Raw genomic sequence first — 19,304 nt, 5'->3', positions numbered from 1 at the left:
AGAAACTAACTCCCATATCCTTCTTAGTGACTACACAATTGGAGATGTCACAAAGTGAATTGGGAACACACTAATTAGCTCTGTTGACAGTATAAGGTGTCTCCTGTACAAATGAGATCTTATATAATCTAAAGAGGGGAATTAGACATTATTCCAATATTAAAGTCTGAATCAGTTTCCTGGCTTACAGAAAAATGCTAACCCTGATGAATTATTGATGTGGGTCTTCTGAAAATTTCAGTGAAAATCTACTTCTCTTAAAAAAAAAAAATGAATATGAAAGAGTTGGTGGAAGTTCTGAGGATACTCTTGATTGTAAGTGGAAAATCCAGAAAATGATATAATACATTATTCACAGGGGAACATCCCAGCTCTAGATTTTTGTCCTTATTACAGGTATTTCTTCTCACATCAAAGTCTATTAAGCAAATAGAAAAAAGAACAAAAAGTAAAACTCCAAATATTAAGAGAATCCACATAAAACTGTATTATTGCATAAACTTGCTTTATTCAACTATTCCAACTGTTTATGTGTATAAAGTTCTTATACTTGCACCCAAAAGGGGAACTTTTGGTAGTCACAAGGGAGAGTATATATAATGAACGAGGGATTTACAGGTACTGCTACAAGACCAGTAGAAAAATCCCAATAAATACCACAGTCAAATTTCAATGGCCTCTTAGCACAAGCTAAATAAAATATTTTAACAAATTAATCCTAATTTCATATTAGAAGTAAACTTTGCCCAACCAGTGTGGCTGGGTGGTTGAGTGTAGACCTATAAATCAGGTCATGGTTCAATTCCTGGTCAGGCCCCATGCCCGGGTTTTGGGCTTGATCTCCATTAGGGGGTGTTGCAAGAGGTAGAGAATTAATGATTATCATCACTGATGTTTCTCTCTCTTTCCCTTCCTCTCTGAAATCAATAAAAATATATATTAAAAAAAAAAGAAATGTCTTTAACTCACCCATCAATCCCAATAGGCTTCAGAAACATGATAGTGGAAGAGACAGGGAGAAACAGCAATTGGTTGCCTCCTGCATGCATCTGACCAGCGCAGGGGAAATTGCAACCGAGGTATTGACTCTGACCAGAATCGAACCCAGGTCTCTTCAGTGTTCAGGCTGACCCTCTATCCACTGAGCCAACCTGGCTAGGGCTACACATTTATCAATGACTTGTGCTGTTGTCTGGAACACTATACTACACATGAATTTCCATTAAGCTTTCCTTATGAATTCTCTTGTGTTTCTAAGAAGCTGTAAGGTCTGTAGGCTTTACCAAACTACTTACATTCATAGGATTTTTTCTCATGATTTCTTCAATGACTTTTAAAGGAAGAGGAATAGCTAAAGGCTTTACCACATTGCTCATATTCATATGATTTCTCTGCTGTGCAGTTTAGTGTGTACTTTTAAGGTTTGGTAATATGAGGCGGCCTTTTCACATTCCTTACATTTAATGTTTCAAGTATGACTTCTTTCATGTTTCTCAAACCAAACAAAATATCTGAAGGCTTTACCACATTGTTTACATTCATAGAGTTCCTTCCTAGTGTGCAGTCTCATGTGCCGTTTTAAGGTTCCGTAACGACGAAAGCCTCTACCACATTCCTTGCATGTATAGTGTTTCTCTCCAGTATGAATTCTCTCATGTAACAGAAAGGAAGAGTGATAACTGAAGGCTTTCCCACATTCCTTACATTCATAAGGTTTCTCCCCAGTATGAGTTTTTTCATGACTTTGGTAAGAACTGGAACAACTGAAAGCTTTACCACATTGCTTACATTCATACGGTTTCTCTCCTGTGTGAGTTTTTTTATGTTTTTGGAAGCCTTGAAAATATCTAAAGATTTTTCCACATTGTTTACATTGATACCATTTCTCTCCAGTATGAATCTGTTCATGTTTGTGAGCAAACTGGGGATGCCTAAAGGGTTCCCCACATTCCTTACATTTGTAAGATTTCTCTACACGTTTATAAAAAAAATGGTGATAACTGGTTTTACCACATGTCCTAAATGTATAAGGCTTCTCTCTGTATTTGTCATATTCATATGGTTTGTGTCCAGTGTGACATCTGATGTGCCTATCAAGGGGTGAATGATGCATAAAGACTTTTCCACATGTACTGCATTCATGTGGTTTCACTGCAGTGGTCTTCTTGTTCAAAGTCATTTCTGAAATAAGATTGGAGTTGTCTTCACATTGACTACCCTCTTTAGTTTCACAGAGTCTCTCCGCCATATGATTTCTGTAAAAAACAAGAAGTATGGTATTAATGATTTATTTATTAGCAATTTTGTTTATTAGGGTATTTGAACTGCATTTTTATGGTTTGTATCAAAGGGGTAGGGTTTTTGCCCTGGCCAGAGTGGCTCAGTTGGTTGGAGTGTGTGCAGGAGGCAACTGATTGATGTTTCTCTCTCTCTAAAACCAATAATAGTAAGTTAGAAAGGGGTAGGTTTTCTGCTTTGTTTGATTTGTTTGAAGTTCAATATAAGAAATGTTCTCAATGGGGTGAGAAGGGAGACACATGTAATACTTTCAACAATAAAGAATTGAAAAATGAAACAATGCTCTGCAAGAGGATTTCACCCTTCCTATTACTAAAACAGCAATAATCATATATAAAATTTAACAATACTGTTTTGAAGTAAGCTACTTCACAAACACTGAACATCCATGTCTAATAAAATGGTAATTTTGGTGAAAATGTTCTGTAAGTAAAAACTGAAGCAGGGCCGAAAACAGTTTGGCTCAGTGGATAGAGCGTCGGCCTGCGGACTGAAAGGTCCCGGGTTCGATTCCGGTCAAGGGCATGTACCTGGGTTGCGGGCACATCCCCAGTAGGAGATGTGCAGGAGGCAGCTGATCGATGTTTCTCTCTCATCGATGTTTCTAACTCTCTATCTCTCTCCCTTCCTCTCTGTAAAAAATCAATAAAATATATTTTTAAAAAAATATTGAAGCAGGGATTATTTCCTTTTTAAAAAATTCCATGACATAATCAAATCTTCAAATCGACCACTACTTTCTATTATAAACAGGACTCACCTTAGTTTTCTCCCCTGGTTTTTATACAATTCTTCAATGTCACGATCATCCCATTTCTTCCCTGAAATGCAAACAAAACAAATCCAAAATATTTATATTAGAGAAATATTAGATTACTGGTCCATTTTTTTAAGCTGTGACCATGCCTCGTTAATTTACCAATGTCCTATCTTTTCACAATCCAAATCTTGGGGGGAAAGCAATGACCAAGAAACACGTACCTATAATTGATGAAATGAAAGTTCATCCTTACCTATTGAGGCCAGGTTCTTGAAAGTTTGTCGCATCACATCTCTGTAAAGTTTCTTCTGTGAAGAATCCAGTAAGGCCCACTCTTCTAGGGTGAAGGTTACAACCACATCCTCAATGGCCACTGAGTCCTAAAACATCCCAAATATGTATTAGGATGTGGGAGACTGACAGCCCTGGATACCCAGACTCCATTTATAGGAAGGTTACATATAATTCTGTTGTCTCCAAATATTTATTCTATGACCGATCATCCTAAATTTACTCCCTTGTCCACTTACTTCATGGAAATTATTTGTGCACTCTTACTGTTATAACATTACATGTTACTGCTCTGCGACGGCAGAGTTCACAGCATGTTGAGAAATAACAGAATGCTTTAAACACACACACACATTTTTACTTTTTATAATTGTGATTTGCATTTTTTAAAATATATTTTTATTACTTTCAGAGAGGAAGAGAGAGTGATAAAAACATCAATGATGCCGAAACCGGTTTGGCTCGGTGGATAGAGCGTCGGCCTGTGGACTGAGGGGTCCCAGGCTGGATTCCAGTCGGGGGCTTGTACCTGGGTTGTGGGCACATCCCCAGTGGGAGATGTGCAAGAGGCGGCTGATCGATGTTTCTCTCTCATCAATGTTTCTAACTCTCTACCTCTCTCCCTTCCTCTCTGTAAAAAAAAATCAATAAAATATATTTAAAAAAAATAACAATAAGAAATTCATTTAAAAAAAAAATCAATGATGAGAATCATCAATCAGCTACCATCTAACCCCACCCCCCCCCAAAACACACACACAGCCCATTGGGGATCAAGGCCACAAACCAGGCATGTGCTCATGTGCCTTGACTGGGGATGGAACTGTGACCTCCTGGTTCATAGGTTGACACTTAACCACTGAGTCACACCAGCCATACCAAATACTATCATTTTAAGACCATCAATACTTGTGAGAAAAGCTTTCATTCCCTTCCTTATATAGTTCTCCACTGTATAAGGCAGAATTTAATCAATAAAAACAAAATGAAGAACTAGACTCTTTTTCTTCCATTCCCATCACCACACATGAGAGTCCACGAAAGCTGTGGAAATAGAACTTTTAATGAAGTCCAGCTGGCTATATTGTCCCTAAAGTACTCCAGGGCTTTGATAGCCAATGCAGCTGGCAGAATGAAAACATTCTTGTTGGGAAGTATTGCTTGTAACTTGTTAAATATTCATCACAGATCTCTCTCTGTACACTTTGATCACCTTTCCTATAAACCTAGAACTGCTTTTTAAAAAAGCACATTAGGGGGAAAAAAGGACAGATTTGTTACAATTCACCTGATGACTGACTTGGATGAAACCCACCATGTATCATTCAACTGATTTAAACTTATTTCAACAACCTAGCATGATGCTCTATGAGCCTGAGACCAGTAAGGGAGGTAAAATTCCCATGGAACACCTTGTTGGAGAACCTAGGACTGTACATTCTGAGAAATGCCATGGTTACTATCAGTGTCTGGAACTCCAACATGGATCAGCAGTTTCCTGGTGAGTCCTGATAGTGCAGACTTAGTAATGTACAGACAAGTGTTGCCTGGCTTTATATTTTGGGTATCTGACATTCCCAGAGTTCTTTTACCACAAAGCGGCAACTCTTAGACAAGTCCAAAAGTCTGTGAACATATGCAGATGGGGCCGATGTGGACTAGTAGTAAGGCGACTGTCTGATGCTTGGTTAGAGGTGGTGACTCTTGGGGTTTGGTCTGCTATCAGAAATGAACCAATTGAACAACAACCCTCCACTAAGATCCATCATTCATTTATGTGTATTCTCATCCTGAAAGCGTGTGCAAGTCCCCAGTGCTACCCACTCAGTGAATCCCAATGCCACAGTCTCCTTCAATGGACTGTATATAGAAGGGGCAGCCATCCTGCAGGTGGCATAAGCCGTAGAAGCAAGGTATCAGTAGGTGTCCGTACCTGGTGTGGTACTGTTTCCTAGCCTAAAGCACAACGGCCAGCTCAGTTTAGGATCACATGTTCAGTCTTTATGAGCACCTCTATTACAAGAGGTCCTAATGCATGGTGATTATAGTTCTAATGGCATACAGCGGGTGGCCTGGGGCAGGTTCTTGCATCAGAAGCTAATGGATAACTGAAGACCTTCATAATTAACTCCAGGAGGCATGAAAGATCATCACTAAAGCCTCTACAGTAAAGGAGATCCAAGGTCACTAGTAGGAGTGCCAACTGTATGGTAATTTAAGTAGTCTAGAACCTTCTGTGCCAGCAACATAAATAGGCTAAAGTGAATTGGTAAATAAGGAAATTGTGGCCTCCCCAAATCAAGCAGATATTGTGGTTGCTGAGAGGGACTGTGGTTATTTCTTAGTGTCAGGTAGGCATGAAGTACTCAAGGTAATAAAAAGCAAGGTTCTGCCCGAACCGGTTTGGCTCAGTGGATAGAGAGTCGGCCTGCGGACTGAAGGGTCCCAGGTTCGATTCCGGTCAAGGGCATGTACCTGGGTTGCGGGCACATCCCCAGTAGGGGGCGTGCAAGAGGCAGCTGAATCGATGTTTCTCTCTCATCGATGTTTCTAATTCTAACTCTGTATCCCTCGCCCTTCCTCTCTGTAAAAAATCAATAAAATATATTTAAAAAAAAAAAGCAAGGTTCTGAACCAATATTTCTATATCCAGCAAGGCTATCATTTAAAATAGATGGTGAATAAAGAGCTTCTCAGGCAGCCCTAGCCGGTTTGGCTCAGTGGACTGAAAGGTCCCGAGTTCAATTCCGGTCAGGGGCATATGCCTGGTTTGCGGGCTCGATCCCCAGTAGGAGGACTTTAAGGGAGAGATCAACAACTATACAGTCATTGCAGGGGACTTTAACAACCTGCTGACTTCACTGGATAATCTTCCAGACAAAAAATTAACAAGGAAACAATGACTCTAAAGGACACACTGGGTCATGTGGACTTAATTGACATTTATAGAACATTTCACCCCAAAGCTGCAGAATATACATTCTTCAAAAGTGCATATGGGTCATTCACAAAAATAGATCACGTGTTAGGACACAAAACAAGTCTCTAAAAGTTCAAGAAGATTGAAATTATATCAAGATCATACTGGAATGAAATTAGAAATCAACTACAGTAAAAACACTCAAACACATGAAGGATAAATAGCATGTTATTAAACAATTAATGAATGGGTTACCAATGAGATCAAGAAAGAAATAAAAAACTTCCTGGAAACAAATGAAAGTGAACACTCAACAACCCAAAATCTCTGGCACACAGCAAGAGCAGTCCTCAGAAGGAGGTTCATGGCACTACCTCAGAAAACAAGAAAAATTAATAATAAACTATTCAACCCCACAACTTAAAGAACTAGAACGAGAACAAGAAAATCCAGAGTAGAGGCAGAGCTGCCTCAAACAGATTGTCAAACTGCAGCGGGAAGGCCAGGGAGGGTTGGGGGGCAGGAGGTAGGGAGGTAAGAGATCAACTAAAGGACTTGTGTGCATGCATATAAGCATAACCAGTGGACATAAGACATTGGGGGACAGGGGAGGCTAGGGGACTGTCTAGGGCGGGGGGATAAAATGGACACATATGTAATACCCTTTGTAATACTTTAAGCAATAAATTAAAAAAAAAAAAGTAGGAATCCATCTCAAAAAAAAAAAAAAAGAAAGAAAAAGAAAATCCAGAGTAAGTAGAAGGAAGAAAATAATAAAGATTAGAGCAAAAATAAGTGACATAGAGACTAAAGAAATATAACAAAGAGAGAGGACTCATCTATAAAATCAGAAATGAAAGTGGAGAAGTAACCAGTGACACCGCAGAAACACAAAAGGTTGTAAGAAAATTCTCTGAACAACTACATGCCAACAGGGTGGACAATGAGGATGAAATGGACAAATTCCTGGGAAAATACAATCTTCCAAAACCAAATCAGGAAGAAGCCGAAAACCAGAATGGGCCAATAACAACTGATGTAATAGAAGCAGTAATCAAAAAATTCCCAGCAAACTAAAGCCTGGGTCCAGATGGCTTCACAGGGGAATTTTACCAGACATTCAAAGAAGTAACACCTATATTCAAACTATTTCAGAAAATCCAAGAGGAAAGAACATTCCTAAGCTCTTTTTATGAGGCCAGCATTATCTTAATTCCAAAACCGGATAAGGCCACTACAAAGAGACTAACAGGCCAATATCCCCAATGAACATAGATGCTAAAATCCTCAATAAAATATTAGTAAATTGGATCCAGCAATATATTAAAAATATTATACCCCATGACCAAGTGGGATTTATTCCAGGGATATAAGGCTGGTACAATATTTGCAAATCAATAAACGTGACACATCAGATAAACAAATGGAAAGACAAAAATCACATGATCATATCAACTCTTTGTACGCCATAAGCATCTATAGATACAAGCAGTGGACCTTCCTCACACGCCACGCGTCTATAGCCGCAAACCTCATATATCAACTCTGGTCACCCAATTTTAAAATCAGACTTGTTAGTGACATCTCTGGGTTTATAAAGAAATTTATGGTAACTTAAATTCATAAATACAGTGGGGCCTTGACTTACGAGTTTAATTCGTTCCGTGACTGAGCTCATAACTCAAATTACTCGTGTGTCAAATCAAAAAGTGAACGAGTGAGACACATGATGCTGGGCTGATGTTGTGGCATTCACTGTGACGTTCGCTGCGCCAACTAGGGGTGGGGTATCTGAAGCTGGCTCGTAACCCGAATTTTAGCTCGCAACTCAAAGCACAAAATCGGCCGAGAGAGACAGTTCGTATCTCGAAAAACTCGTTAGTTGGGACACTCCTAAGTCAAGGCCCCACTGTATTCCAGCGCATATGGAAGAAATAGGGATGGTTTCTGTTTGGACCAGTTAACTGGTCAATAGACACAGAAAAAGCAATCGACAAAAATCCAACACCCTTACAGCAAGGGGGAAGAGAGACAGCACATACCAACATGATAAAGGCCATGTATGACTAATGTACAGCGAACATTATACTCAATGGGCAAAAACTAAAAGCATTTCCCCTAAGAACAGGAACAAGACAGGGATGTCCCCTTTCACCACTCTTATTCAATACAGTACTGGAAGTCCTAGACACAGCAATTAGACAAGAAGAAATATAAGGCATCCAAGAAGAAATAAAAGGAGGAAGTAAAACTCTCATTATTCACAGATGACATGATATTGTACATAGAAAACCCTAAAGATTCCATCAAAAAACTACTAGATTTAATAAATGAATTTGGCAAAATAGCAGGATACAAAATCAACAACCACAAATCGATGGCTTTTTGATATACCAATAATGAATTCTCAGAAAAATAATAAAACATACACACACACAGACAGACACCCATTTACCACTGCAACCAAAAAATTAATACTTAGGACTAAACTTTAAGCAAGGACGTAAAAGACTTGTACTTGGAAATCTACAGGACCTTGAAAAAATATAGAGGAACATATAAACAAGTGCAAGAACACACTGTGTTCATGGAGTGGAGTGGTAGAATCAACATCATTAAAATGTCCATACTACTCAAGGCAATCTACAGATTCAGTGCGATCCTTATTAAAATACCAACAGCATATTTCACAGAACTAGAACAAATACTCCAACAATCTTGAGAAAGAAGAACAAAGTTGGAGGAATCACAATACCAGATATCAAATTATATACTACAAAGCCACCGTACTGAAAACAACCTGCTACTGGCACAAGAACAGGCATACAGATTAATAGAATAGAACAGAGAACCCAGAAATTGACTCAAGCCATTATGCTCAATTAATATTTGACAAAGGAGGCAAGAGCATACAATGGAGTCAATACAGTCTCTTCAATAAATGGTGTTGGGAAAATTGGACAGATACATGCAAAACAAAGAAACTAGACCACCAACTTCCACCATACACAAGAATAAACTCAAAATGGGTAAGACTTAAATTTAAGCCCGGAAACCATAAAAATTCTAGAAGAAACCATAGGCAGCAAAACCTGGGATATCTCTCGTAGCCATGTTTGCAGATACATCTCCTAGGGCAAATAAAACTAAGTAGAAAATAAACAAATGGGACTACATCCAAATAAAAACCTTCTGTACAGCAAAAGAAACCGTCAACAAAACGAAAAGAAAGCCCACTGTATGGGAGGACATATTTGACAATGATAAACCTGATAAGGGGTTAATATCCAAAATATATAAGGAACTCATACAACTTAACAGAAGGAAGACAAACAATTCAGTTAAAAAATGGGCAAAGGACCTAAATAGACACTTCCCTAAAAAGGACATGTCAATGGTCAAGAGACATATGAAAAAATGCTGAGTCACTGATTATCAGAGAGATGCAAATTAAAATGACAATGAGGTACCACCTCACAGCTGTTAGAATGGCTACCATCAACAAATTCAAGTGCTGGCGAGGATGTGGAGAAAAGGGAACCCTAGTACACTGCAGGTGGGAATGCAGACTGGAGCAGCCATTATGGAAAACAGTATGGAGTCTCCTAAAAAAATTAAAAATGGAACTGCCATTTGACCCAGTGATCCTACTTCTAGGAATATTTCCTTAAGAAACCCTGAAATACCAATCAGAAAGAATGTATGCACCCCTATGTTCATAGCAGCACAATTTACAATAGCTAAGACCTGGAAACAGTGCAGTGCCCATCAGTAGATGAGTGGATAAAAAAGCTGTGATAGCCAAAACCGGTTTGGCTCAGTGGATAGAGCGTCGGCCTGCGGACTGAAAGGTCCCAGGTTCGATTCCGGTCAAGGGCATGTACCTGGGTTGCGGGCACATCCCCAGTGGGAGATGTGCAGGAGGCAGCTGATCGATGTTTCTCTCTCATCGATGTTTCTAACTCTCTATCTCTCTCCCTTTCTCTCTGTAAAAAATCAATAAAATATATTAAAAAAAAAAAAAAAGCTGTGATAGAAACCTAGAGAGTATTATGGAGAGACCTAGAGAGTATTATGCTAAGCCAAATAAGCCAGTCAGAGAAAGACAAGTATCACATGATCTAACTCATATGTGGAATCCAATGAACAAAAATAAACCGATGAACTGATGAACAAAATAGATTGAGACATAAAAGCATGGAACAGTGGAATTTCAGAAGGAAGGTGGGGGAGGGTGATTGGGAAGAGATCAACCAAAGAATTTGTATGCATTATGCATAACCCATGGACACAGACAATAGGGTGCAGAAGGCCTGGGGACTAGAAGGAGTCAATGGGGGGAGGGAGGTGAAGGGGAGACATATGTGAGACTTTCAATAAATATTTATTTTAAAAAAATGAAAAGATAACATCTAGGTCTTAATTACATTTCAGCTCCAGACCCAGAAAAGTAGCAAAACCAGACAAGTGTCCCTCGGGACTAGCTACACTGACTAATGACCCCCCTGTCCAGGCACGGACCAACCAGTGGAGACCCTGACCCAGAAAGAGCACACCTGGAAAGCTGAAGAATCTTCTATCAAGACCTCCCCTGACAACTCCCCTAAGATTTCCACCAGCAAGAAAGAGATAAATAAGCTCAGGACAAAGGCCCCAGGGCATGCTCTCCCTCCAGAGACCACACCCATCACTGGTGGTATTCCCTTCCCCCACAGGCACGTTTCCTTCGCCTTCTACCCGGACCCCTGGAATCTTGCAACCCCGAGAACAAAGGGCAGCAGCAGCTCATCTGAACCCGTCGCCAAGACCCCCGTGCCCTCTCAGACTTCTCAGTGAGCCAAAGCAGCCCAACCTAGGCTCCCCTCTTGCTTCTACGCTCTGCCCTGTTCACTGTCCCCAGTATATTTTTGCTGCCATCATGGACTCAACACCCTTTGGCTCCGTGCTGTGTACCCCTTCCCTTTGTATATCCCGATCCCCCAACCCCTTAATTAATTCAATTTTTCTCTATACCCCATCTGAGATGGCTATTTATTTAGCCTGACCACGCACCACCGACTTTAACCTTTCAGAAATATTTTAAACTGTCTTTAAAAGTCTACTAAGTAAATACATGTTACCCTTACTGAAAAACGGGGGCTTACAGAAGTGAAAAAAGCTTTTAAGGGTAACTAATCCAGGAGGACCCCCCCCCCACCCCACCCACCCAAAAGACTTTTTTTTAAAATTTTTAAATTGATTTTCAAAGGGAGAGAGAGATAGAAACATTAATGATGAGAAAGAATCATTGATCGGCTGCCTCCTGCACGCCCCCCACTGGGGATGGAGCCCACAACCCATGCATGTGCCCTTGACCGGAATGGAACCCGGGACCCCTCAGTCGCTGGCGGACGCTCTACCCACTGAGCAAACCGGCTAGGGCCCGAAAGACTTCTTATAGCATGTCTGTGCCCAGAGAAGATCCTGGGCGGGTAGGCACAAAGATTTCATGGAAAGTAGTTCCACCTGGTTAATGTTCTGTTTCCTCTCACGTAAAATATCCACAGAACAGACATCATCTTTAAAAATGAGCCATTCATGCCTCCGGGGAAAATTATAAAGGTGAAATACAGGGTCTGTTTGAAATATGCCGGCGAGAAAAAGCAGCTGATGGTGATGTGAGTAGCAGAGGGGAAGGTGGCGTTTGGGAATGGGGCAGAATCTTAATTTTAGGGACTTACTGCCAGCCCCAGTTAGAGTTAGGCGGCGGCTGGGGGGTCGGGGGTGGGCAAGGGTCGTGAGTTTCAGACTCTGCCTCGCAAACATTTGGAAGACGGCGGAGAAAACAGGTGCTCCGAGGTGAAAGTTGGGACCGGGGACCTCACGGACCACAGCTCGGCCCACGTCGGCATTCCGGGAGGCCGAGTACTGCGGCCCCCACGACCCTCCACGTGGTCGCCCCACAGCCTGGAAGGATGCAGGGCCGTGCGCGCAGAGCGGACCCGAGCGGGTCTAAGTGCCCGCGCGGGGGCGGGACAGGACGCCCGGTGGGGCTGCCGGCTCAGCCCCCGCGCCGCGAGCTGGAGGGGACGGAGGTCCTAGCGGCGCGCCCCGGGGACGCGGGTCCGAAGACTCCGCACTTGACCGAGGGGAGGCCGTGCCGCCCACGGTTCCACCAGCCCCTCGGCCGGTCTCCTGATCCGGCCCCCGCACACTCACCATTTCGGGGTGTCCGGGGTCTCCCTGAGTCCTTCCTACGAACCCCACGACCGGTGCAGATGGCACAAGGGGTGCGGCCGAGCCACAGGGGGCTGTTTCGGACGAGAGGATTCGCCAACCCCCGCAAGGCTTGGAGCCGGAGAGCACGGACACGCCCCTCGGCGCCTCACCCTACCCACGCGGCCCAGCGGCACCCTTGATTGGGTACTTCCCCTAGACCCCGCCCCCTCGCGTCTGAGTGACAACAGGCGGGAGGATCAGCCAGACTACCCTGAACTCAGCCAAACCTTACCGCGCCTGGGCTGTTTGCATTCGAATAGATCTTTTTCCTGGGTGTGGGCTGGCTGTGCCCAGCTCCTTGCGAACACTGGGCCCGGGAAATTTCGGATTGAATTTCCAAGAACCTGAAGGTGACTCAGCAGGCCTGGCCATGCTGGAAGGAGAGGGTCTTATGCCTCGAGGGGGTCACCTAAGAGTTGGGAGTCCGCTTAGGAAACTGTTGACCCTTGTTTAGAAGCACAGACAATGAAATGTGACCGGGCCATCTTTAATAGAGTCTGGCTCCATTGCAATCTTTGCTGAGTCCCAGCCTTGACACTTTCCAGCCATCCCTTCCTCGCCCCCAGCCATTCTGTCCTTAAGAATCCCAGAGCACTGGGTTCTGGCGGGAAGTCCTAGCCTGGTCGAAAGGACTCTCCTCAGTCTAATTACTATGAGATGTGTTCATGAATTAGGGACATATTTTAATCTAGAAGGAAATTTATTTTAGTTCGTTTTTGCCTGTATCACCCCCCCCTTCCCTTCGCCCCTCCCCCTCCCTCCTCCCCCCTGCTTTAGGTGGAGTGGATGGAAAGGAGTCATATGCTACCCTGACAAACTCAGGGAAGGCCTGCTGCCTGCACGCTACGCTCCCTTGCACACTCAGAGACCGAAAGTAACCACAAAAGATGGTCTAAAACGAAAACTTTTAAATTATAGTTTATGCCAGGTAGTCATGTCCTAGGCTAGAATCTTCCCTGACAAAGTCCATCTTTACCTTAACTAAGCCTGCATCTATGATAACAGACCTTTGGAATGTCAGGGTAACTCCCCTTTTCCAGGTCCCTCAGGGCACAACTAATGCCCTTGGGTGGAGACCATACTTCCTCTCATCGTTAATGTTGTCATGTTAATTGCTGACTGTTAACTATCCTGTACCCAACCTAGGTAAAAGTGTGTGTATCTACCATTTTACTTTTCATCCACTTTGCTTTCTCCCATCTCCCTAATATATCACCAATGGCTTTCAGGTAACTCACGTCTTCTGTTTTGAGTGTAATGTCTAAAAATAAGGTGCAAAACTTCCATTATCTGAAGCATTATCTCATTCAAACCTATAGGGAATTTTTGTGAGTTTATTTGAGCCAAACTGTCAATGCTGGGAAGCAAAATCTCAAAGGATTGAATGTACTTCCTCAATATAGTTTGTTATGTTTGATTGTATATGCTTAAAAGTACATGCATTGCCCTAACCGGGTTGGCTCAGTGGATAGAGCATCGGCCTGCAGACTGAGGGGTCCCAGGTTCGATTCCGGTCAGGGGCATGTGCCTTGGTTGCGGGCACATCCTCAGTGGGAGGTGTGCAGGAAGCAGCTGATCAATGTTTCTCTCTCCTCGATGGTTCTAACTCTCTATCCCTCTCCCTCTCTGTAAAAAATCAATAAAATATATATTTCTTTAAAAAAGTACATGCATTTTTTTTTTGTCAAATGAATACTTCTATAGTAGTTTCATAGAACTTTTTTATTAATGGTTTTGAAGATGTTGAATGCCAATAAATAGTCTATTTTATTGAGAGAATATATTAAATTATTTCAATATAATTAGATTGTCAGATAAACTTGACAATTTTCTTCATCCATTATACTTTGAGTCAATTATATCATGTATCAAATACATATTCAGGTATTTTTTCTTAATTTTCATTCTTTTATAGTTAGAACTTTTGTCATGAAACTCATTTCTTATTCATTCTTTTTTTTTAAAAAATCTTTAATGTTGAAAGTATTCAGATGCCTCCTACTTTCCCCCCATTGAGCTCCTCTCCCACCCCTTTGCCCCCAGGCCTTCACCCCACTATTGGCTATCAATGTGTTGTAGGCAGGGAAGGCACCAGGTGTCTGACCTGTGGGGTCAGACCAAACCTGGGTTTAGCAACCTCAGTACTTAGGTTCTGGCTAGGAAAGAATTCAGAGCAAGATCCAAACTGTAAGAGAACAATTATTGGGTAAATTATGGAGGTAGGAGAAGTAGTTTCTAGAAGAAATGGGTTTAGGAACAAGTTCTAGAGGTAAAGGAGGGGCCCTTGGAGCTTGGGAGTGAGGAAGCTAATGGTAACATGCCTGGGGCTAGGAGGGGAGGGGGAGTAAGAAGGGAAGGGAAAGGCAAGTGCATGCTCCGGGGAGGGAAATCGCTCTGGGTCCTCCTTCCTACGGGTTTAAGGGTGGAGATTTAAGGGAGGTACCAGGAAAAGATCTCAGTAGAATATTCAGCAGTTTTCCAGATGTGTCCTTTCAGGGTTGTGGTCTCCAATGATTGATTGGCTTATACCAGAGAAGGGAGTCATTGTACCTTGGTTGCAGGCACGACCCCAGTGGGGGGTGTGCAGGAGGAAGCTGATTGATGTTTCTAACTCTCTATCCCTCTCCCTTCCTCTCTGTAAAAAATCAATAAAATATAAAAAAAAAAAAAGAAAAAGAAATACAACTTAAGGCCTAGATGTTATCTCTAGGGAGGAAAGGTCAGGATCCAAACCACAGGACCAGCCATATGCTAGAGGAGGAAAAGTCACCCTGGGCCAGATCCCATCCTGCAATTGATTGTCACTAGGCACAGTGGAGGCTGGCTGGAAGCAGGTACCTGGGATTTGTCTTCTTTTTTTAAAAAAGTATATTTTATTGATTTTTTACAGAGAGGAAGGGAGAGGGATAGAGAGTTAGAAACATCCATGAGAGAGAAACATCGATCAGCTGCCTCCTGCATACTGGGGATGTGCCTGCAACCAAGGTACATGCCCTCGACTGGAATCGAACCTGGGACTCTTCAGTCCACAGGCTGACGCTCTAGCCACTGAGCCAAACTGGTGAGGGCATTATTTGTCTTCTATAATTGAAACTTTGTTCCCATGACCAGAGGCCACAACTGGCTCAGTGCAGGCGGGAAGCTTGGCTTCCTCCATCACCCGGGCAACCAAGCCTCCTGCTTGCTCCAGCACCCTGGCTGCTGGCCGCCATCTTGGTTAGGTTACTTTGCATATAGTCGCACTGATTGGCTGGTGGGCATGGCTTAGGGTGTAGCAAAGGTACAGTCAATTAGCATCTTTGTCTTTTATTAGTGTAGATTTTTTTTTTTTTTTTTTTTAGACAGAAACCACCGAATTTCTTTTTTTTTTTTTTTTTTTATTATTATTATTTTTTTTTTTTTTTTTATTGATTTTTCACAGAGAGGAAGGGAGAGAGATAGAGAGAGCTAGAAACATCGATGAGAGAGAAACATCAATCAGCTGCCTCCTGCACATCCCCCACCAGGGATGTGCCCGCAACCCAGGTACATGCCCTTGACCGGAATCGAACCCGGGACCTCTCAGTCCGCAGGCTGACGCTCTATCCACTGAGCCAAACCGGTTTCGGCATTAGTGTAGATTTTTATTGATTTCAGAGAGGAAGGGAGAGGGAGAGAGAGACGGAAACATCAATGATGAGAGAGAATCACTGATCGGCTGCCTCCTGCACACCCTACACTGGGGATTGAGCCAACAACCCAGGCATGTGCCTTGGCCAGAATCAAACCCAGGACCCTTCAGTCCACAGGCCAATGACAAATCGGCTAGGGCACAATCAGGTCTTTCTTGCTCAGAGACTATACTCTGATGGTAATGGGTCAAGATCCCTCATTGCCATGCCCTTTAGAGTCATCATACTCAATTTAGCACAAAAGCTCTGTAGGATTTGAAAATCTTGGTATGAAACAAACAAGTTATTGAAACCCTGGTGCTTATGTTTTTGTGGAAAAAGAAATGACTAACAAATGGTAAATCTTTGGTTTATAACATGGCTTTAATGGAATGTAAAAAAAAAAGATAATAGTGAGGCTGGGTTGCATATATATTTTTCTATGAGGTTAGCAGCCACAGTGAGTAACAATGTCATATTGATCTCTTGAATTTCTACTGTGCAATATCTTCAACAGTGTTTCAGGAACTGGGTGGGTGTGGAACTCAACAGAGGGAGCAATATTGTAATTCCTGCATTCCTGTGATTAACAGTAAAGATTCCCCATAAAGATAAAAGATGCAGGCATGGTTATTCATTCTAGCAATGGTTAAACATTTTGTGTAAAAAAATTCATAGTCACCCTAGCTGGTTTGGCTCAGTGGATAGAGCATTGGCCTGTGGACCAAAAAGTCCAGGGTTCAATTCTAGTCAAGGGCATGTACCTCAGTTTCAGGCTCCTCCCCAACCTGGGCCCTGGTCAGGGTTCATGCAGGAGGCAACCAATCGATATGTTTCTCTCACATCTATATTTCTCTCTGCCTTTCTCTCTCTCTCTCTTCCACTCTCTCTAAAAATCAATTTAAAAATATCCCCAAATTGAAGATTTAAAAACAAACAAACACATAATCATGAGTTTCGGCATTGTCATCTGGAACTTCCTATTGATTAGGGCCACAAATATTGGTTGTGTCTTTTTGTGTTTAATGTTATTGAGAGAATTTGAATTTACCTTCAAATGTTTAAAATATTATATAGTATTTGACATTTTCATTTGCTGCTGTACACACTGACACAATATATCCACCATTAAACCATGAAGTTCCTCCCATTTAGGGAACACCTACATCCATCTGCCCCATTCTACCCTATCCTGAGTTTATTCTATGTGCAGGGTGATATCTATGCAACCCTACTGTGAATCTCCAGTGGAAAACCAGAAAGAGGTATGCATGCTTAGAGGCAGTCATCTATGTTATAACTGAGGTGAGCTGTAGAGTGGTGGTATCATTTTGAGAAATATCCTAATCCTATATAATAAAAGCCTAATAGGCTAAGTGTCCAGTTGTCTGGCTGGCCACTCAACCAATCAAAGAGTAATATGCTAATGACATGCTAAGGCCACTCAACTGCTTGTTATGACATGCACTGATCACCAGGGGGCAGAGAGTCAACTGGTCAACCAGTTGCTCTGACATGCACGGACCACCAGGGGGCAGATGCTCCGACTGGTAGGTTAGCTTGCTGCTGGGGTCCAGCAGATCAGGACTGAGCGAGATGGGCTGGACACGCCCTGGAGCCCTCCTGCGGCCCCTCCCTGGTTGGACAACCTCTCGCATCCCTCCCCGGCCCCAATCGTGCATCCGTGGGGTCCCTTTCACAATCTGGGACCCCTCGGGGGATGTTGGAAAGCCAGTTTCAGCCTGATCCCACAGGCCAGGCTACAGGACCCCACTGGTGCACGAATTCATGCACCAGGCCTCTAGTTGACTAATAAAAAGATGTATGAGAAGTTTTCAATATCTTTTTATCATAAAAATGGCTGCAAGTCCTTTTGTGTCAACATTCCACAAACCCCATAGTTGATTTTCCTGCTCAAAGGTTTTATTCCCATACGTTCAGATGTGCAGCACACGTGGAAGAGTGGGAAACAAAAGGAATAGCAGCAGGTAACAGTCTTCCTGACAGGAGGAAGGTGCTTATTCTCACAAGGCAGCCACTGCACATGCACCAGAGAAGCAACATCCAGTGTCCTTTTCTTTTTCTTACCATTGTTTCTATCTCTATTTCTCTCTCCCTTTCTCTCTGAAGTAAATAAAAACATATATTTTTAAAAAAGAAAGAAAAAAAAAGAAACATCAATGATGAGAGAGAATCATTGATCGGCTGCTTCCTGCACTCCCCCACCCTCTACTGGGGATTAAGCCCACAACTTGGGTATGTATATGGTGTGAAAAAGTGGTCTAGTTTCATTATTTTTTGCATGTATCTGTCCAGTTTTCCCAACACCATTTATTGAATTGGCTATCCTTGCCTTCTTTGTCATAGATTAATCGACCATGGATTTAATTTCTGGGCTCTCTATTCTATTCCATTGATCTATGTCATTGTTTTTATGCCAGTACCATGCTGTTTTGATTACTATAGCCTTGTAGAATACTTTGATACCAGATCACATAATCTGTCCGTTTTGTTCTTCTTTCTCAAGATTGTTGTGGCTATTTGGGGTCTTTTGTAGTTCCAAATAAATTTTATGATTACTTATTCCAGTTCTCTGGGGAAAAAAAGCCATTGGTATTTTGTTGAGATTGCATTAAATCTATAGGTTACTTTGGGTAGTATGGATATCTTAATTCTTCCTATCCATGAGCATGGTATATGCTTCCATTTATTTGTATATTATTCAGTTTCTGTCTAAATGTCTTACAATTTTCTGAGTGCAGGTTTTTTACCTCCTTCCTGTCACTTTCATTTTTGTTTTCTTTTTTTTTTTCTTTTATTTTTTTTTTTAATTTTTTAATTAAATCTTTATTGTTCAGATTATTACATTTGTTCCTCTTTTTTCCCCCCATAACTCCCCTCCTCCCAGTTCCCGCCCCACCATCCGCCCTCACTCCCCACCCACTGTCCTCATCCATAGGTGCACGATTTTTGTCCAGTCTCTTCCCGCATCTCCCACACCCCTTTCCCCCCCAAGAATAGTCAGTCCATTCCCTTTCTATGTCCCTCATTCTATTATAATCACCAGTTCATTCTGTTCATCGGATTATTTATTCACTTGATTCTTAGATTCACTTGTTGATAGATG

General features: G+C 42.1%; 1 protein-coding gene across 1 annotated transcript; it reads right to left on the bottom strand.

Moving 5' to 3' along the window:
* Nucleotides 1–495: 495 nt before the first annotated feature.
* LOC308519490 (zinc finger protein 441-like) lies at nt 496–3,743 on the bottom strand. The gene is made up of 3 exons (XM_081091487.1): nt 3,312–3,743; nt 3,059–3,119; nt 496–2,255 (listed from the first exon to the last, which is right to left on the bottom strand). Exons 1-3 carry the CDS (start codon nt 3,343–3,345, stop codon nt 1,469–1,471), a joined length of 882 nt encoding a protein of 293 aa, XP_080947613.1. The 5' UTR covers nt 3,346–3,743; the 3' UTR covers nt 496–1,468.
* Nucleotides 3,744–19,304: the final 15,561 nt, after the last annotated feature.

This window comes from Myotis nattereri (assembly GCF_964212035.1).
Source record: "Myotis nattereri genome assembly, chromosome: 5".
Lineage (NCBI taxonomy): Eukaryota > Metazoa > Chordata > Mammalia > Chiroptera > Vespertilionidae > Myotis > Myotis nattereri.
The sequence above is the reverse complement of the archived record's forward strand: the minus strand, read 5'-3'. Positions and strand labels throughout refer to the sequence as shown.